Below are 21941 nucleotides of genomic sequence, written 5' to 3'. Positions count from 1 at the left end.
TGGCGTTATGGCTAAAATATGATCAGAATCGTTTTTTCCTGTGTTGATCAGTTTTAGTAATGATTGAAAATACTGCCAGTTTGAAAAGAATCCTGATACGAAAGAAAACATCAAGATAAGGGGATTCTTCAGAGAAACAATGGTTTATAATCTATCACATATTAAACAGTGTTACTCTTTTTAATTGGTAAAAACACTGATAAAAGCAGTTTCATTTTGTAATGTATGTGTCTCTTTAAGGGGGCTGGGAGCTGAGCTGTCGCTTACGTTTGCACAGCTTGTTCCATGGAGCTTTTTTCATGGTTTGGTGTCACCTGCAGCTCAAACAGCGGCTAGCAAGGATAAGTGGGCGTGTATTTTACCTGCAAAAAAACTGTAAAATCAACTGCTATTGGTTAAAGTATCTGCAGTGGGATGGGCTGATAGCTCCATAACAGGTCACACCGTCTTAAGTTTATCATTGCTAAACTGTATTTCTTCTCTTTTTAATCGGCAAGGCTTATGTTTGTGTGAAAGTTTTCATGCAATATTTTGGTGACTTCAGCATGTCAGAGCACACACACTCTGCCAAAGACTAACTGTGAACTGGAGGAGTTGAGGCTGAGAGTGTAGTTGTCATATTTAGGTGTGTGCGTGTGCTTGTTTTGCGTGTCGGCTGAAGAGGGACAATGAGACGTTTTAGCGAAGCCTTCTAGAGGACGTTCTCATCTTTCCAGTTCAAGGATCCTCGCTGCCTCTGTCAGCACCAAACCCCGGCACAGCTGCGCCTCACACACACACACATATGTTCACGACGACATACACACAGATCCTCATTTGTGTTCGTCTGAAAGGGCAGCGATAGTCTCTCTCTCTCTCTCGAAGGGTGGGTGTGGCCGGCACCCAAATGTGCCCTTTGACTTTGACACACACATACACACCTGGAGGCCACAGAGTGGTCACACACTCACATTTCAGGGCTATCTGGTTTCATAAGCTGTGCACTTTGTGAAAGGCTCAACTTCTCATGTCTTTCTCCGCCGTTTTAGATTCTTTGTCAGCCTTTGTCTCTCTTATTCATCTGTTCACTCATCTTTTTCCGCTTCCTCTTCATCTTCAGACGAGACGGAAAAAAAAGAGGGCCAAGCCCGACTCTCAGGAATCGATTCTCAGAGAGGGCTCGCTCTTACAGATTTAAAAAAAAGAAAAGAAATGTGAGCTTCATTTTACAATCATTCACAACAAACAAAAACGCTCATGATTTGTCTGGCTCAATCAGTTTTCTCCTCTTGTCTCGTCCATCTTTCTGTCCTCACCTTCTTCTATTTGTAACCTACCCAGAAGGCGCGCGCACACACACACACACACACATTTCAAAGACTACACCTGCCTTGCTTCTTTTCCTCTCCTCCCTCTTTCTCCAACTCGGATCCCTCCCTCATTCATCGTGTAGCGCTTAAGGCAGTCTACATCTTACACACCAGGGTTTATGTGATGCAGTTTTTGAAGTCTTTTAGTAACAGAGAGATTTTAATATCTTTTATTTTACTAGTTTACTGTCAAGTGTTAAATACTCCCCTCTGATATTTCTTTAAAAAAGGTGCAGAAGCATCTTAAACTGAGTTTCTGACTATCATGGGACACCACAACTCCTTCATTTAAATAAAACATAATTCTGTTGTCTCGTGAGAATCAGTTCGGAAAAAGAGATTCTCATTGATAACAAAGAGAACATATTTCTTCTACCTCCATTATGCATTAAAAACAGCTCCCACACAACTTGAATGCAACCAAATATGTGCATATGCATCTGATTTGCTTTGCCAAATGCATTTCTGAGCAGGTCAGGGTGAGAGGATGGGCATACAGAGCTAAAGAGTTTGACACTTGAGACTGAGATTTGCATCCGGCAACATCGTATTAGCTGTAGGCTACTTTAACTCTTGGTTGAGATTAAGAAAAGATCAAGATCTGCCGAAACATAAGAGTCAAACCATCATATGTTATACTTAAAGTCAGCTTTAGGTTCTTCAATATTTAACAGAAATGTTGATCTTTGCATAACCTTTAACAAGAGCTTGGATGGCAAACAGAAACAGGCCAGTTATGCATGTTTTAGTCTGCACGAGTAGATAAAAAGGGGAGAAGATCTTTTAAGAAGTAGCATCTAAACTTAATGTTTGCGGCTAGATGCGGATAGAGCAGATTATTGCTGATTAAGTTGTGAAAAAAAGTCATCTTTACTGATGTGGTTCAATTTCCAACAAAAGTATTGATCATGGAAATATGATTCATTGCCTATAAAGAGAATATTGCAAAAGCGCCAAGTGCCAATTAGAGTTAAAGGAAAAGTAAGAAAAACTATGAAAAAGAGTATGAACTACAACACACAACGCCACATTAACAATCCATGTGCACACACTTATTGTCGTTGTAATTCTGTCATTAAGCGAGTACGAGCACTAACTAAGTCCTCCTCTCTGTCGCCTTCTCCGTTTCTGCTTGACAGAGAGCGGTGTGCTGCAGACAATGCCACCTGCCAGTTTCTGTCACTATAATTATAGCTATCTGCTTGCAGTGTGTGTGTATGAAATGTGTGTGTGTGTGTCTTGGTATTCCAGTGGAGAAGAAGGAGGCATCATCTTTGTCACTGAGCCTGATTGGAGTCACGAGGAGGCAGCGGTGTATGTGTGTGTGTGTGTGTGTGTGTGTGTGCATATGCTCTTCCTGTATGTGTGTGTGTGTGATTATGAGTGTGTGTGTGTGTGCAGTGATTCCCTTCCCCTGCCCCAGCTGTCTCCTTAGCTTTAACAATAGGCCTGCTAACAAAGACGTGGCCTTCAGCCTCCGTCATGTGATACTAGTGGTCTGCAGCCTCTCAGTCAGATGACCCGCGCTATTGTCCTCTATGGGTGACACACACTTGCACACACACCAAGAATACAACACACACACACAGTACGTCAAGGAAGCACAGCACATGTATAAAAGGACACACACAAACTAAAGACACACATAAAGCAGACACACACACACACACACTCATGAGATAGTGAGAGCAGACACACACTCGCGTAGACGCAATCTCAGGACGCAGACCCTTCCTCTGGGTCACATGCAGCCGAACAAAGACAAACTTTATTGTCATTGTCCCGGTGACAGTGAGATCAGTGACTGACAAAAGAGCAGCAGAGAAAGGAAACATATTGCTGATGTCCTGGAGGAGCCCTCAACTTCTTTATTACTTTTAATTTAGGAAAAAAAAAAACTCTGGGAGGCGATTGATTTATTCGCTGTTTACTTCTTCTGAAGAACAAGAAGTTTTTTTTTTTTTTTTTTCCTGTAAAATGTGTCGGTAACGTGTGATCACACTTGGCCATGGTTGCCATCTGCACAGCAGGTTGAAGTCTGTGCTATAAATTTGATCTGTGTGCAGCAGGAACATATCAGAACAAAACTGAATCCTCTAACTGGAGATTTAAACCAAAAAGAAACAAACCCAGAGTTAAGTCGACCTTGACCACTTCTAGGGCAATTATTAGTCAAGTTTGACTTGAAAGTCCTTGTAGGTCCAACTTGCACGATATCCTATTTCAACAGAAGAAGTAAATCTACCAGAGCCTTGGTTGTAAAACGGGCATCATGTGTTAGAATATGCAGAAACCAATGCAGAAATGTAGGAGAAGAAAAAAGTCTTCTAACATGTGGCTTTGAAACACATGTGGGTTACCTCTGGACACTGACTACTACAGCAGCTTATTGTTAAAAAAAACTAAAAAAAACATAGTGTCAAGTCAAATAGAAGCAACTCATGTTGATGCTGAAACATCATTTAAACACATTAGGTGCCACCTGCATGTTATACAGTAACACCATGTTGTTGTCTTCTGTTTTTCTGACAGATCGGGTTGCACAATATTTTCTAAATACTTCAAAAAGGATGCAGCATTTCAATATTTTCTCTTCAAACCTGACACCAAGTACTTGATGGCTTTTAATAAAATATTCAAGATTGTGTGCTGTGTAAGGAGAACACAAGGCCTGCTGTCACTCTCTTGTTTATTTTTATGTCCCATTCAAAATCTCTGACTTGAATGTTTTTGTTTTTTAGCGTCAAATCTCGTTTTTTCTTCTTTACTCTATGACCTGTTTTCAGTTTTTTAAAGGTTCTGGGAGAGCCACATTGTAAACATTACAAGAAACACTTTGGCATTAAACGATCCTCTATGACGACAGTTACAGTCGGTGTGTGTGGCAGCAGCAGGGAAACAGAAGCCGAAGCTCGAGGAGCTCACAGATGGAAAGAGGAGAACACATATGCATGCAGGCGGGGGTGTGTGCGTATTTGGGAGTTTGCAACCAAAACAACAAATGTTTTGGTCACAAATTAGGAGTGTCCCTTTAATGTATGAATCAGTTTTGGTGTGATGTAATCAGAAAATCCGGAGCATGCTCAGAAAAAGAAGCAATGGGGGCCGCTTCGATTGAGGTTTATCTACAATTAAGAAAGAGAAGCTACAATAATGCACAATGTTGAGGTATACATTTCCATTTCCTAGAAAAGGAAAAAGGATGAGAGAACATTTTGAAGGAAGAATCTGTAATCTGGATGTGTGTGTTCGTATTTTCCTGCCAGAGTGTGTGTGACTAAAGCCAGGCCTGATAGCGAGGGAGAGAGCGAGAGGGAGAGTGAGGGAGAAGAGGAGGAAAAAGGAAGCAGATGCTTGTGTGTTGGCACTGAAATGATATGTCCACTCAGACACACACTCACATTTTTAGGGACACACACACACACACACACACACACACACACACACACACACACGCATATAGTATTTGCTTGGTCTACAGACAGAGCAAAACCTGAAAGAGTTCCAGTATTGTCTCAAAGATAGAAAAGTACCCGACTGACCAAGAGAAAAGTGGCCCTCAATGCCTCGGAGTGAATAAACAGCTACAAAAACATGTGTGTGTGTGTGTGTGTGTGTGTGTGTGTGTGTGTGTGTGTGTGTGTGTCTGTTCTTGTAAAGAGTGCATCTCATATTGGAAGAGTAAAAACTGTAATAAAATGTAATAAAAGAGAAGGGTAAGTTAAAAAACGGATCAATAACCAAGTAACACAAGTCAACCTGAAATGTAAAAAAAGACTTTACAACATGCTAAACAAACGACACGTGTGTGTACACACACTTGAGTAAACATTGTCCGTCTCCTGCGTTAATGGAGGGAGGTAGACAGACTTCAAGAAACACACACATGCATGTGTCTCCTGTTTGCACTCCTCGATAATCCAGCATATGGTGTTTGAACAGTGATTTCTTAAGAGCCTGGTGTGTGTGTGTGTGTTTTTCTCCTTTTGTGCAAGATGGTGTGTAAGTACGGATGGAAAGAAAGCAGGTGGGAATAGGAACAGAGAGGTGAACATGTAGAGTCAACTGAGGACACACACACACACACACACACATACACACACACACACACCAGGCCTGACATCTTCATCAGTCTCATGGTTACAGGGAGGAAGGAGAGAAAATGGATGAAACCTTTTTGAGACACAGGGGGGATTGGTTTATATTCAGAGGTGGGGGGGGGGGGGGGGAGGCAGGAAAAGAAATACAAGATAAAGAGAAGAAGTGTGTCTGATAGGAGGCGTGTAAAGAGGAGGGAGCGACAGAAAGCAGAAGTGAAGGAAGAGAGAGAGAGGTTTTAAGGGTGAAAAAAAGAGACACAATGAAAGGGAAATAAGAGGACAGAATTAGACAAATGCGATAAAAGTCATGAAGAATTTACACAACTAGAGAACAAAAGTCTAATTAAGTAGCTTATTTCACTAAAGTAGGTCTGCACCGATATTTGCCTTGTTGACAGACATCAGCTCATCAGCCAATAGCGACGTGGCATTGACTGATGTCCATAGACTTTGAAAAAGCAGAAGAACATCCCCACCCCTCCTTTACCTAGTCAGTTGAATCTAAACAAGGAAAGAACTGCCAGGCTTTAGTAACTCACAACATGAAAATAACTTACTTGAGGGTTTTTTTACGTCACTAACTTGATACAAAATCAGTGATTTGCACTCCTTTGTATTATCTTTAAGACAGAAACTTTTTCATGTAAAGAAGCTGCATTAAAACGTTCAAATTAACGAGCAGCAAGGCGACGTTACAGAAAGATACACTTTAGGAATAAAAGAAGCACCAAACACATCAGGGGAGGATTTGCATAACTTCAAAATAACAAAAATAACATTTGCAAGATTTGACCGAGACCCTGTAGTTTAGTTTTCTGGGTTTGATAATTTAATATCTCAATCAGATTGTGCAGCAGTGACATGATGAGCAAAGTGGTCACAGTGTTTAGAAAAAATGTGCTGACGTGCAAAGAGATGATCGATGTTCCACGTTTGTTGGACTTTAGTCTATGTGTTTGGATAAGGCAGTGTATGCATGAAGAAAATAACCTACTTTTGAAAGTCTCCCCTTTATTCTAAAAATAATTTTAGTGCAACACTGCCCTTTTGTGATCGTGACCTGCACTGTTAAAAAAAAAAAAAAGAGACTGAATTAGCTTAGCGGACGTCACTGTTGCTAAGTGCTCATTGCTGTGCACTTCAGGTGTTCCAGTGATGGGTTGAGCTGCTTCGGCTCCTCTTGTGTTTTCACTAATAAAAACGTCACACTCGCTCTAAGATATCAGACAACCAGAGGCTACTGAAAATACATGTAGACATGTAGAAAATAAACATTTAGTATTACAGCATATCTGTTAAATAACTGCTTTTAGCATGACAACATTGTGGAATAATATCAATATTGATTTAGTAATAGATGTTTGGGTGACTTGCAGAAAAGAACCCAGTTGAGATGAATGTGACTTTGTTTTAGTCCTTCATATATTTTCATAAAGCAAGCAAAATTTAAAAAAGGCCTCATCATGGCTTCAATGCAAATGTGAGACAGAGATCAGACAGAGTCAAAAATAGATACATCTGCGAATGCAAATACTGATAGCATGCAACACAGTGGAAACATTTGAGGAAAAGCAGTAAATGCATCAGAGAAATGAAACAAATGTAAAGATGCTGTGATGCTGATGGCTTCTGGCAAAACAGCAAAGGGACTTTTTTTATACAAATATCTTGAAATGAGTATAATTAGTCGGTTTGTAAACTTGTGATTTCTCCAAAGACTAATATACCAAGAGGAGCACAAGAGAGGAAACTGATGAGGAGAGACAAAAAAAGAGGGAGTGAGGGGCGTCCCTGAAGGCCTCTTTGTCGGGCAGCGATTTAGAGATTTACAGGCTCTTGTCCTTCTGTGTGTGTGTGTGGTGTGTGCGGCGAGAGTGTGTATGTGGTGTGTGCGGCGAGAGTGTGTGTGTGTGTGTGTGTGTGTGTGTGTGTGTGTGTGTGAAGAGAGAGTAATTGAGCCTCCCTTCATCCAATATTTACCCAGCAAACCGGAGCAATCATGCGAATTATGTTTACTGGGAACCAAGTGTCTTTCTTCCTCTTTATCTTTCTCTCTCTTCCCACTTTTTTCCTCGTTCCTCGCTCGCCCTCTCTCTCCTGGCAACTAGACACCATATCAAGGACCAAGCCGGGGACAAATCACACACACACACACACACACACACACACACACACACACACACACACACACACTGGGGAAACAGGCCCATCTGTATTGATGATGGCCTAATTTAGATCTCTTTATTGGACTGATTTACGATGGCAAGACAAATCTAGGCATCTGGACATAAGTGTGTGCGTCTGTGTGTGAGTTTGTGTGTCCGTCCAGTTGAGCACATACCCAACCTGACACACAATATCCTCTCCTGCTTCATTTCATTCTCCCAGCTTGTGTTTTCCTACCTCTCTGTGAATCAGCGCTGTCCTTTTCTCCCCCCTGTCGCAGCCTCTTCTCAGTGTTTTGAAGTTGACGCACATCATCCTGAAACATTTAAAAAAAATACACAAATCATCGGGTTGAATGGGCTGCGCAAGTGCTGCAACACAAAACCCAAGGTTAAGGCTATTGAATTGCTTTTTGTCCTTCTGCACGTCGCATTTCCTGTTTCTTAGATCTTTGAGATTGAGATATTAATGAGTGTGAGCACACAGGAGGAGGCAATGAGCAGAATGTATTCAGACTTTCAGCTACATCCCTGCACATCAGGCACCTAACTAAAGGAAAATTGACGAGAAGAAGCTTCAATTTGAAAACCGAGAGGTCAAAGGTCCTGAGCAAACACATCAAAACAGAAGAAACATTAAGAAACATCATTTTAAGTTGCTGCTCAAAGGAGTGGATTTGTCTTATTCTTAAGATAAAAGCACAGTTGAACAAAGAAAGGATGAAGGGATGTAATGCAGGAGGGAGGAGACGCCTCAAAGGCACGCTCATCTTCAAGATCAAGCTCAGGTTTCAACTTTTATTTGTCCCTGTGGGCAGATTCACAGCAGCTTGACTTTGGGGATGTCTGTATTTAGCCTAAAACAACTCAATCTCGAGGAACCTCATGTTTTAGATTTTTCTCTTTTTAGAGAGATTCCCCCCCAGGATTAATAAAGTATTTCTGATTCTGATAGTTGTAATTTAGTTTTCCTGTTAGACTGATGTCAAGGGCACTTGGATCCTCTGTTTGGCACGTGGCAGACTTGACAATAAAGGTGGTACAGTATGAACATTTTTCTGTGTTTATTAACTATTACCAGAAGGGTTTCATGTCGTAACTTTCCCTTTAAACTGTTCAGATGTCTCTAAGTACAAGTCACATGTCTTTGTTTATTTTTGTTGTGTGTGTGTTTATATGTGTAAGGATAGTGTATGTGTGTGTGTGTGTGTGTGTTTGTGTCTACAGTCTAGTCTATAGTGAGACAGTGACAGAGGGCCTCATTGAAATAACCGCCGTCTCAGGGGTCCAGCTAAAAAGAGAGAGAGGGCAGTGAGAGTAGACGGAGTATATGAGAGTCCAGGGAATCATTTAGAGTGTGTGTGTATTAGTGTGTGTGTGTGTGTGTGTGTTGGGTGATTCATCCGTTCTGGTGGCGGCTAACCTTGGCATGTCCTGCCACGCGTGACGGGGTTACACCCAGACTGCACTCGTCCTCTACGGGTGCGTGTGTGTGTGAGTTTGTTGGGGTGAATGGGAGCATGTACCTCGTCTGGAGGAGTCAGCCTTCTGTGTGTGAGTGTGTAACAGAGTGTGTTAATGTGTGTGTGTGTGTGTGTGTGTGTGTCTGCATGCAAGAAAATGAGACAAAGAAGAAGAAGAAAAAAGAGAAAGGGGAGGGGGTTACACTCGTCAGGTTGTTTTGTGTCTTTGAATGATCTTGCCCCCGGGAGAAAGGGCAGAAAAAAGAATGAAAAATGTGTGTGCGCCATTGTTCTGCGCACACACACACACACACACACACACACACACACACACACCTAAACGCTGTGTGTTGACAGTATATTTATGCTTGCACGTGGAAAGGACAATTGGATCCCTGCGATGCTTTCCCTCTTGTTTAAACTCACACACACATGAACACACACACATGAACACACACACACACACACACACACTGTGACAATCACAGACAACTGTTCACCTGCCATTGTCAAGGCCTGCGTGTGTCATCCGTCATGACTGTTCATAAGGAACTCTGACACCACACACACACACACACATAGACGGAGGCTGTTAAGAAAGGAGAAGTATATTTAGAGGAAGTCGAGAGCTGAAGAAGAACTCTTGGTAAGAACAGTCAAATATGGACGCCTGAAACACACGCACACCTAACCTACTTCTTCATCCTTATCAGCCACAGCGCTGTTTCTCTGAATAGTGAACTCAAATTCAATTTGAAGACGCCCTTCATTTCTCTTTTGTATGTAGATTTAAGAAAGCAGATGTCCCTTTGTGGATTTAATGGCTGTTGATTTTGTAGTAGTAGCAGTGTCACATTGTCCAGTAAGACTTCTCAGGGAGCATGGGATCATCAGCTTTACTTTATTGACACAATCTGCAATACTGCAATGTCAATGCACTACTCTAAACCGTAGTCACCTGCAGCACACCTGCCTCGCAGTCTTCTTTGTATTGTGGAGGTTTTTTGATTTGTTATGTGCACTATTTACTTTGACAATAAAAGATGATGTGATTTTGTATGGAAGCCTTCAGTGGACATACACACATACATTATATTAACATAGTTTTCCAGTTATAACCAGAGACGTCAGCTTGTTTTATTGTGGTCTCCTCTTTAACCTCTTATCCGCAGAGTTACTACACAAAACAAACACTGAAATAGGCCTAACTTACCTCTTTACTTTGGCCAATGGCAGCAGGTTGTGGTCTGGCCTATCACAGCCAATTGTTTTGTTTTTCTTGGTTGATAGATGTGTCCCTGTTATCACAAGAAGACATGAAAAATAATGTTAAACCCAGCTTTGCAATCCAAAGATAAGAAGAAAAATCAGTGAAGATCTTGAGAAAACAACCGGAAATGACGAGATATCACGAGATAATTGAGTATAAAGATGTGTGTCCTCTTCAGGCTGCTGTTACTTCTGATTCCTATTTTAATGTCCTTATACTGTTATCTGTATTCTCCCTCTGCAGGCCTCGCCTTGTTTAAGTATACTACTCTTTCATCCGTAGACAATCTCTGGTAATCTGTTGACTGTCTGCCTAAAAGTGAATGAATAAGTGCTTCAACAGTTAAGGTGTTTCTTAACTTTCTTTATAATCAGAAACACACAGGTTTATAACCTGGAGCACTTTCATGTTCTTTCAGCGTGATGTTAATGCCCTTTGCACACTGAGGTTTGGAGGCATTTTCTTCTTATCCATTAGGATGGAAATGTTTCACATTGTGTCCCTAACCTTGAGAGCAACATGCACCCCACAGCATGAAAAGGCTACTTGATCTCCTCACTGTAGGAGTCAAGCATTCACTATTGATGTGTCAGCCGTCTGTGGGTGTGCTCAAGTGTTTGCACATTTTAGATTTTATGAGTATGTGTTACTTTAAACGGCTCTGTATTTCAAGCTTATCATAAATCATATTTTTACTCATTTTTAGGACAAGGGGAAGTTGGCTGAATAAAGTTCCTCTTCAGTTCAAACAATCAAAGCAGGCACTCATCATTTCCCTTTTCTCTCCTTTTGCCCTCCTCCTTCCCCTACTTCCCTTTCCATTATTTACTTCCAGGTTCCTGAACGATTCCTGGAGGTGGCCCAGGTGACCCTTCGCGAGTTCTTCAACGCCATCGTGGCAGGAAAGGATGCAGACCCGTCCTGGAAAAAGGCCATCTACAAGGTGATCTGCAAACTGGACAGCGAGGTTCCTGAGGTTTTTAAATCCCCAAACTGTCTACAAGAGCTCCTCCACGACTGACTGGGGCGAGGGAGCAGATCCCGCACGCAAGACAAGCCTCAGAGGACATTAGAAGACTTTAAGAAAACGTAGATTAGACTTTATCGACGTTTGACCTACATGATGCGATGCTGAGACTTGAAGTGATTATCTCGGATATTTGTTGTTTTTGGTCATCTTTTAAGGACAGAACTGCCTTTGAAATGTTTTATAAAACAAGAAAATATTCCTCCTCAAGACTCGGACTCGTGAGTCGTTCAGACTAACAAATTATGTCCAGACTTTTATAAAGGCAAAACAGTGAAAACGAACGTCCTTGCACTTACAGAAGAGCTCCTTCTTGTTAAAACAGCCCGTCTCCAGTCTCGTCCCTCTCTGGAGAAACAACGGGATGAAGAAGATGAAGGATCCTTCTTCATCCTGTGATCATCCGGAGCCAACTAAAAATAAAGAAGATAATATATACAAATCTTTTTATTGTGGATGTTTTTAAGTTTCATGGACATTTTTTGAGACAAAAAAAGTGATGTTTCTGTATTTTTCCTTCTTTGTATAAGCTTCTCTTCTATGATCCCTCAGTCACTCACATAGATACACGTGCACACACAACCACAAACACACAATCTTCTTGAATAGAAAAGCACAGTAGCATTCCCAAATCCTCACCCAAACCCAGACAGCTGGGTGTCAACGAGCTTAGTTGTTGTTTATTTCCCTTCTTTTCCCCCTCTTCTTACTGTACTGAGACGTACTGCGTGTTTTCTTTTTTTTGACTGTGTGGCTCTCCCTGCCCCATCCCTTCCTTGGTTGCCCCTCTCGGATCATGTTGCATTCAGGTACCCAGAGCGACAGGAAAAATAAGGATTTCACGATTTAAAATCTTCAAATATGAGAAAATCAGTTAATCCAAACCCCTTTAAATAGTATGGGAAGTGAGTTTTAACTGTGATGAACCAGAAAGTCTCGTTAAAAAGCTTAAATTCGCTACATTTTCTGCATCAAAATGTCCAAAAGGTATTAGAACTTTGTTATATGTTTTGTATGGTTGCGTAATAAGAAAATAGACGTTTTATGCACGAGGTAAATGGAATAAATTGTGCTTGTCTTCTAGGGAAACACGGGACAATAAACAGATTATAGGTCAGAGATTAAGGACAGAATCCAGCACCCATGATCCCACGCTACTTAACAACATCATCACATTATGTCTGTTATTGTTGTTTTGACTGACAGAAATGACATACTGTGTGTTTAACCTCAGCTTTCTTTAACATTTACTTTCATATTTATTTAACATTTACAACAAAGTGATGAACTTCTAGAAGACATTTCATTGGTACAAAACACACTTCAGTGATTTCTTGTTAAGAACTGACAGCAGCACTTCTTGGTATTTCTTCACTTTAAATTCTGGTGGAGAAATGAATCAAATTTGAGCGATATACGAGGTTAGACTACCATTGGGTTTTCTTCTGTGTATTGCACTGGTGCTAATGACACATGCACTAAACTTCCTGTCATTACCTGTAATTTTCAGGGTGAACTGCAATACGGCTACATTTTCCACCTTGACTTTATCTGGACTTTTTCCTCCACAGTCCCAAATAAAAATGATCCCAAGAAGTCAGGGTGAGAGAGGGTAATATTTAGGAACGGTCACAGGGGCAAGTGGAAGGAGGTGATGAGGTTTCTTATCCTGCAGCCTGTGCAAAGTTGTGAAGCTACGTCACAATCTTTGATGCTCCTCAGCATGTTCTTTTCCATCCATTCATTGAAACTATGACTAAGTCCAATTACACAAAACATTGATAATGAGGCAGAATCTGTTATCACAGCTTCAAACTCTGTGACTTCCTCAGTGTCCTATTTACATTGCCTCCTTACCCGCTGTTAGGAACATGTGTGAACGAGTAACTCAGGATTTTGACCCCATACCTCGAGTCCATTTAGTCCCTCTCTTCATGCTAATTACCTGGAAACAACTTCCCAAACCTGATTTAGAATAAGATGATTTTATTTAGAATAAGATGAGTTGTGTAAGCTCTGGGGGTCCCAGAGGGGCGGCCTCACCGACCGGGTCATGTGTGAAGTGTTTAAGGTTTTAACAGCAGAAAAAAAAGAACATACGAGAAAATGCTGATATTTGTAGCTTGTATAGATGTAATAATGACTCTGATCACTCTGATATTGTTATTATTTATAATTGAAATAATTATTCCTATTAATGTTATTCTGATGATGATAATGATTATTATTAATGCTTGCTACAGATTTGACCAGTGGTTTACTCATTGTTTCTCCATCACACTGCAACATGAAATAAATTATTCTTTGACAAAAAAGGAGAAGAAGACGGAGGCTTGTTTCTACTTTTTTGCGCTCAGAAGAGGTGCAGAGGGCGTTGACCGTTGCACACAAAAAAATCAGCATCAACTCAGGCAGTAACTAGGCAACATGATGATGGCCACTTTAACTCCGTCCCTCTCTCTCTCTCTCTCTCTCTGGATTCTGTACGGGCGACATGTGATCCCTTGTTGTTGTTGCTGATGAATTGAAAAGAGGAGCGCTGTGTGATTATTGTCAGCACAAAAGCCTCAAAAAGCTGCTGACGCCTAGATTAGCCAGTACAAAGACACAGGGACACACACACACACACACACACACAAAAAGACATAGGTACAGACTCACACTCACAGACACACAAAGGCACAGGGACAAGGCCTGTCTGCCCTCGATGCCCTACCATACTCCCTGCTCCGCTGTTCTTCTTCTTTTGGCTTCCTTTCTCATAAGTATTATTTCGATCCGCCTCTTCTGCCTTACACTCACAAAACACACGCCATGCCCTCTGTGTGTGACCGGCCAATGTTAACAGGCCTCACATAATGACAGGCAGCATCACCGACTTGAGAGAAAGTGACAATATTCAGGATGGCTAAACTTTTGTCCTCTTACTCTCTTTTTTTAACAGCAAAAATAAAAATAAAACGACAAATCCAAACAATGAAATTGTAGTATTGATATGCAATTATAGAAATTGATTGAAGTCTAATTACAACAATGACCCAATAAACAGAATAATGGTTTCTGTAACGTGACTGCCCCATGATAATCCAGATTCAATTCCTTTTTTTGTATTTAATTAATGAATCTTAACAGAAAAAACAAATAACACTACAAGGTTGTTATTCATGAAGTAGAATTAAAAAGCAACTAACAACATATCAGCAGCTCTAAGATGCTGCACTGTATCTACAGTATGTGTCGTAATGCTTTGGGTTAAATATTACTGTCTCCAAAGCTCACATTAGCGCGAAGGTAAGATTCTGACTTGATATATATTGACCTGAACCAAAACCTTTTCCTAACCTTACTGAGCACTTTTGGTACCTAAACCTATCAGCAGTAGCTCAAGTTATTAAGCAGCTGCAGTCTGCTCAGGTGTAGGAACCAATACATTTTGGGTAAAGGAAAAGATAATGGTTTGGGATTAAACAAATTGTGGAGGAAGACACTAAGATTTGGCCAATCACAGCACAGAAAATATACAGAAGATACAGAAGAGTTTAAAGAGTGCATGATGACAAACAAGGGCAAAGATCGTAGTTTGAGTTTTTCATGAGCTCATAAACTAAAGTTGTAGTGATTTTAATGAATAAATCACCCAACGGTTCTCAAGTAGGGGCGGAAATGATCCGATTTGTCAGATCTAGCGGACTAATTTTCTCTTCAGTGAAACAAAAATTGGTAAAAGAGCTGTACTTGATATTAGATAATAGCCTGAGATGAGGTAACACAGGTCATATTAGGAGAGGAGTTGGATCTGTTTATAATCCACAGATTTGAATGCTTGGCTTTGTAATCCTTTTGTGGAGAAATTAGATATAAAATGGCTTTATATGCATCTCCAAGTAATTGAGGAAACATTTGAGGCACCAGAGAGAGGTTAAAAAAAGAGTTGTTAAATGAACATTCTGCACATTAAAACTAAAGAAAGGGGAAGCTTTTCTTCTGAGATGAATATTTTAGAAAGATGTGGCTTTAAGAACAACAAAACAAAGAAATACAGACAGGGAGAGATCACAGCTTACACTGCCAAAGCTTTTCATTCAAACAGGAGGAGCTGAACAGGAGGTGGGGTCACTCTCTGAACTATATCATCTCACACACACACACACACACACACACACACACACACACACACACACACACACACACACACACACACACACACACACACACACACACACACACACACACACACACACACACACACACACACACACACACACACACACACACACACACACACACACACACACACACACACACACACACAGCGTCTGCCTGTGAAAGCACATCTGAGCAGCGCAACAATAAAACAGCTGTGTTTGTGTTGGCCTGCTGATTGTTTCATTTCTCGATCAGCGCGTCAAACACACTTACGCAGACACAAACACGCCCGCTGTCCGCAGAGATGGCATGACAGTGATGCATCTTGGGTAATGGGAGCTATCATTATGGAGTAGGGAGAGAGTTTATTATGGAGGAAAATGTCAGCTGAAATGGTCATCGCTGCGTTAACTGCTGTCAGAGTGGTGTGTGGTGGGTGGAAGAGCGGGGAAGTGAGTTGGTCTGGGGTAGAGAAGAAGCACAAGTGGAGGTGCAAACTGAATATCTAACCTCCAGAATAATCAGAAAACGACCCAGCTTCCCCCGATTTTTATTGCAACGACAGAATTCCACAAAGAAATGTCACGCTCTCCATGCCTTTTTGTGGGTTCTGAATGAAAGAGGCACCGACTTAACAAGCCTGGTGTTGATGAGGATGACAGCTCTGTTTGCAACGCCTCGTGTACCTGGTTCTGAACTTGCAGTTGTGTGAAATGTGTGCATGATAACAGCGCAGCGAGCATGCAGCAGCGTGCAATCATGCAGATGGTGATGACAAAGTAGATACAGTTTACCAGAATGTGTATGCTAACAGATGTTAAGTCCTAATGAAGCACTTCATTGATCTATAATGCAATTATCTATAAAAGGTGAAGTGCACCTGCAGGATAACATTGCCTCTGTATTTTTAAAGTTGTGTTGCTTGCAGCTAAAATGTTTAAGATGTTGAATGTAAACCACCAAAAGCACATTTCATCATTCACAAGGTAAGGCACATGTCATGTCAAAGAGGTCTTTTAAAGTGGAAGGCGGGTTAACATAAACTGTGGGATGACTTTATGAGAATGTCACGTTCAAGGGACAAAGAAAAGTTAGAACAAATGGATGGGACACGATACAATATGATACAAGATTTTAAGTCAATTGTGATGGCACTCCTTGAGTGAAAATAATGAATATAACCTGAAATTGTAGAATAATTAAAAAAATAAAAACAATCTAACTATTTGAAACAAAAAAAAAAACAGATAAAAAACGTTTTAAATGCAATATGTAATGAGCAAATAAGCTTCAGAAAGCTGAAAGATTATATGAAAACTATTCTTGATTTGGTGTGATCGCTTTAGAACAATCTTTATTTCTATTTGTATGCATGATGTATTCACTGATGAACTGTTATAAGCTTTATGGTGTTCCTCATGTAATTTTTTTTAACTGTTGAACTTTTAGCATTTTGTAAATTAAGCTGATGAAGTTGTAGAGTCCATTGAACATGTGTGTTTCCTTGTCTAGACTATTGAAAAGTTGCACACTGACCATTTTCATATCTCTGCTTGCTCTTTGATGTTGTGTTCATGGTGATTTCATGCTGTTTAAGATGAACCTCAGAGCTGTTTTTTAGCTCTCTGACAGGTCAGCCTGAGGTCAGGTGCTGCTCTAATGATCATTCACTCATTCTAACACATCATCTCTGTAACATCACTCAAATAAACGGCTGATTGAATTGGACCATCGCTGGCTGCTCCAACCACTGTTAGCTTGTTGAACAGACTTTAATCAGCCAGCGCTGCAGGTTTACTTGCATCAGTTCTTTAAGATGGCACCCAGGTGAACGACGCTAATTGTTGTTTGGAGCAGCTGCCCCGACAGCTTTTTCGCTTTCTCCTCCCAGCATGCTCTGCTTCCCTCCGTTTCTCCATCAGGTCAGACTCCTTTTACCCCTGAATTCAATGTCTAATTAATCCTAAACAGTTTACATTTTCCCTTCTTTGTTTCTGTCTGTAATAAAGTTTATATCTTAGGATATTTGTCCATTCACTTGTGATTGAACAATTATCTCTCCATGGTATGAGTCTGACTCTTTATGTGATTTGTAAGCCACTTATCCCTCCTTAAGTCAAAGAACGCATCCCTCCATCCAATTCCATCTTCTTTCTCCTCCATCCTAATGCATAACCATTTCCTCCTCCCTTCATCCCTCCTTCCATCAGCGGTCTGTTCGCTAATCAAACACCATCTGTCCTTCCATCCCCAACCTGTCAGGAACAGCTGCCAGCCGCTCTCTTAACAACACTTTTAACAACCCCGCCGCATCTTCCACGGCCCGCCGCACGCCGCCCACCGCCGGGGCCGACGTCGCCTTCGAGGACGGCCTCCTCCTTTACCAACCCGACAGACACACGTGGCGTACAAAAGCATGCAAGTGTCGCCTATTAGAGGGGAATAACTGATCAGGGAAGGAGTTAAAAAAGGAGAAATAGTGTAAAGAAAGAGGGACAGAAACTTGCACTGGCCTCTCTCTGAACCTCAGAAGCACCGTTAGTAAACACAAGCAAAGTAAATAAAATCATTCCAGAGAAAGACGAATAACGAGCTAGCAGAAGGTATAAACGGAGAGATAAAACAAAGGAGAAATGGCGCTCGGTAAATGAGTGGAAGTCTAAATAGTAATCAAGGGAAGAATCAGCCGCCTGCTCAAAAAAAAAAGAAAAGCGCTGGAGCTAATGGTGGGAAGTAAAAGCTCCCAACACATACACATGCAAGGAGACAATTTCCAATCACACACACAAACAGAAGAATACAATCATCTTAAACTCGCTCGCACATAATAGTTTCCTCACACATTTAATACAATCATCCCTCACAGACACGCAGAGCAAATATAATCACGCTCACACACACATGCACACACACACACACACACACACATACGCACCACGCTGGCTGCACAAACCGCACTGCTGTTGTCGCGAACATGCCAAGACATTTTCAAGTGTTATATCCTGAGGAACTTCCCCAACCAATCATTGGCACATAGGCCAGATGTTCACTGGTGCTTCAATGCAATGTTCTGCTGGCACACACACACACACACACACACACACAATATATATAACACTATCTGGCATCTTTCGTTTCCCTTTACGCATATGAGCATTTGATATGAGACTGAAACGCCAAGACTGCACTTTTTCATGGCACAAAAGGGGAGGAAATAGGGGTGAGGAGGGGAGAAAGAAATAAAGGAGGAAAAAAGGAATGAAGGAGAAAAAGTTCAATGAAAAACTGGAGTCAAGAGGGCAAAGGCAGAGGAAAGAAAACGGGAAAGAAAGTTGGAGGTGAATGCGTAAACCTGACGGCATTACAGCAGCACGGTGGAGCATTCAGGTGCATCAGGTAAATGACAACACCGCACTATGCCGCCGAATGGAAACGTCACTGTGCTTACATACAGGTTGAGGTTTGTTTATGGCTGTTGTGCAACTATGTTTGTCAGAATCTGCATGCTCAGGAGGCTCTCTGTCTAAAAACTTGAGAGGCTTGCAGAATCAGAAAATCACAAAGATTCATTGTTTCCCCCAGAAAAGTTGTTGTAAAGTACCTTCAAGGGGGAAACGGAGCAGTGAACGCCCGACATCACCGGGAGTACTGTATCTTTAACAGGTTTTTACTGAGATTTCATGCCTTTGCTTCTCAAACTGATTTAATTTCGTGAACAATAGCCATGCCGGTTGCAAAAAAGAAAAAAAAGTTGAGGTGTGGATTTATTCAAAGCTTCATAATTATCTTCAAAGAATAGGAGGAATGAATCTATTAAAAATGAAGTTTCGAGGACACCTGCATGTTTTGTTATGCTTCAATGTCTTTCCATTAATGCTGCCTGATGAGCTTTGGTCAGTGGGTGGGTAAAATCATTAAAACAGTGTCATATTGTCAAAGACCAAAGCAGTAGAAAAAGCTCAAGAATGACAGGTATTTTGGCAGGAGACCACTACAAAGATGCAATCAAAGGTAGCATTTAGAGGTTATTTGGTATTGTAAAAGTTTGGATATTCATGCATTAGTAGGCTAAAGTCAAAGCTTTTAAACTTTCTTCATCAGAGGATTTTTTTTTTTTTCTCCTCCTGTTGCGTGTTATCAGACATGTCGAAGGCAGCGATCGGACACCCTGCGATGGTAAAAATTCAACCAGCAGCGAGAGGAGACTTCTAGATCAATACACACTCACACCGCGCAGATACGGGGGGCTCACACACACACTCATACGTGCTTATAGATACACACACTTTCACTATTTGCTTGAACACGCATACACTTGAGGGGAGTGTGTCGGACACGTGTCTCATGTCCAATAAGGGCATTAAGTCCAGTCAATAAAGGCCTTTCAAGAATACCAGGGGTTCTGTCAATGACACACACACACACACACACACAAGGATGGATAAAACACCATCATCTGAGCACACACACACACACACACACACACACACACTGACTGACTTCCCCTCTCACTTTGTCCTTTAAGCAGACAAAAGTGGAGTGAGGCCCGGGGCCGTTCCATTTTAATCCACATCAGCCCCCTCTCCTGACACCTTCCTCATTATGTCTCTTATCTTTCTTACAGTTTGCTCCTTTTACCTTTCGCCGTGTTACTCTCTTTTGTTTTGTTTTGGAGCCCGGTTGTGAAACACAAGGAAGTTAGTTTATTGCGTTTTACTGACGGGTCTGACTTCTCGTGTGGCTGTAAAACGCCATTACACGATTGTACAACCCATACAGCTTTAAGGAACGTGATTTAATGGAGCACATTCATTTAAATTATTTCCCACTGGTTTTAAAGTTGTAATACGTAGAATGTATACACTAAAATACCCTAATTAATTACATTTGGACATATTCAATATTTACAACAGTTATCTGTAATGTTATAGTTGTAATGGCCAGTGTCTTTCTTGGCAGCCGCCGTGACAGAAATGTCATGTCGCTCGTTGCCATGGAAATACCGGATGTTACAGCACGACAAAGACTGTCTCGTAAGGAAGCTGAAACTGCTACTGAAAGCTGAAGGAAGCGCTGTCCCATCCATGTGAACACAGAGCTGACAACAACAAATCCAAAGAGATTATAAAATGACAAAGTTGGATTAAATTGTCATTTTTAAATTTCCTGGAGAACAGGGTGAATCTTCAGACTGCATTTTAATTCATTGCTAAACAGTCTTCATTATTATTCTCTGAAATGGTCGACAATGAATTCTTGACGTTTGGAAGTACACATTTCTCTTGCAGACTCACAGAGAGATGAATGTGTTCTTTGGATTCAGACGGGGTCTTTGCTCCCTGGCTGAGTCTGTTTGTGTCCTTGGTTGGAGAGTTTCTCCCACACGTCACTTTGACTGAGAGCAACCTTTAGCGGCGAGGAAATCTTTAGACTGCTTGTGGATAAAATATGTGAGCGAAGACAAAAACTTGACATGTGGAGCAGGTGTGTGCGCGTGTGTTTAGATCTTCTGAGTCTCTTAAGCTGGGTGTCTGTGTTGTCCTTTTGTTAAGACCCTGCAGCGGGCTGAAGAATTTCATTTATCAAGACATGGATAGGGCTCCTACAAGGGCCCTCTTCAGACACACACACACATACTATAAATAACTAAGTGACACAGTGAAGGAGAAACTAGTGGGTGGAAAAGAGGGAGAGTAGGGAGACTTTTTGGTTTGTAAGTGTGGAGAAAAGTTATGAAAATGAGACAAAAAGAGGGAAGAATAAATGAAGAATAGATCAATTAGTGCTGGATAAAGTGGCATGAAAAAGAAGCAGCAGAGGGGAAGAATCTCAGTCCTCCCGTGCTCGTCTCTCCACACACAAACGGACTACAAATAAGCTTGTGCGGCTTCTTTGAACACGCAGTGGTCAAGGTTCACCGGCAGGTCAGCTGGGGGACTGGCTGAACACAACATGGAAAATATAACACACACATGCACAGCGACACACACACACGGACACAAAGACACTTGTGGACAGCTGTCAGTTGGCAGCTAAGCAGGTCTGAGATGAAACAATGGGGCTGAAGGAGAACAGCAAAGAGTTTTTATTGGGGTTAAAACAAGGTTAAGCTCTCAGATTGGCATGTGTCGGGGTAAATCAGACCCAGACATGCCAGGAATCTTATGTGTGTTTATGATACGCAAACATCCGAGCGCAACAAGGCTTTTTACAGTTACTGCTGACATGATGAGACTCGGAGGAATTCTGTCTCTAGTTTTCTGCAGGCGGCTTCAACAGTATATTATATACAGCAATCAGAGGAGTTATCAATCAAAAAGTGCACAACAGGGCTGCAAATGTACCTGCTGTATCTTCCTGACTTATTTTGAAATAGTGTAATAATGATAACTATACATTTTTTAAGGTTCTCTAAAGCCCA

The 21941-nt window shown here is 41.3% G+C and overlaps 1 protein-coding gene and 1 long non-coding RNA gene across 2 annotated transcripts in view; one reads left to right on the top strand and one right to left on the bottom strand.

Moving 5' to 3' along the window:
- Positions 1-13700, top strand: part of LOC132959375 (prospero homeobox protein 1-like) — a 37065-nt gene extending 23365 nt beyond the window's left edge. The window contains exon 7 of the mRNA XM_061032321.1: positions 11183-13700. Coding sequence (XP_060888304.1) covers positions 11183-11368 — 186 coding nt within the window. The 3' untranslated portion in view covers positions 11369-13700. The remainder of the gene's footprint in view (positions 1-11182) is intronic.
- Positions 11693-21941, bottom strand: part of LOC132959376 (uncharacterized) — a 45449-nt gene continuing 35200 nt past the window's right edge. Inside the window, exon 3 of the long non-coding RNA XR_009666980.1 lies at positions 11693-11787. This is a non-coding gene — a long non-coding RNA (uncharacterized LOC132959376). The remainder of the gene's footprint in view (positions 11788-21941) is intronic.

The sequence above is a fragment of the Labrus mixtus genome, chromosome 24, assembly GCF_963584025.1.
Source record: "Labrus mixtus chromosome 24, fLabMix1.1, whole genome shotgun sequence".
Classification (NCBI taxonomy): Eukaryota; Metazoa; Chordata; class Actinopteri; order Labriformes; family Labridae; genus Labrus; species Labrus mixtus.
Note: the sequence above shows the minus strand (reverse complement) of the source record. Positions and strands in the feature narration are given on the sequence as shown.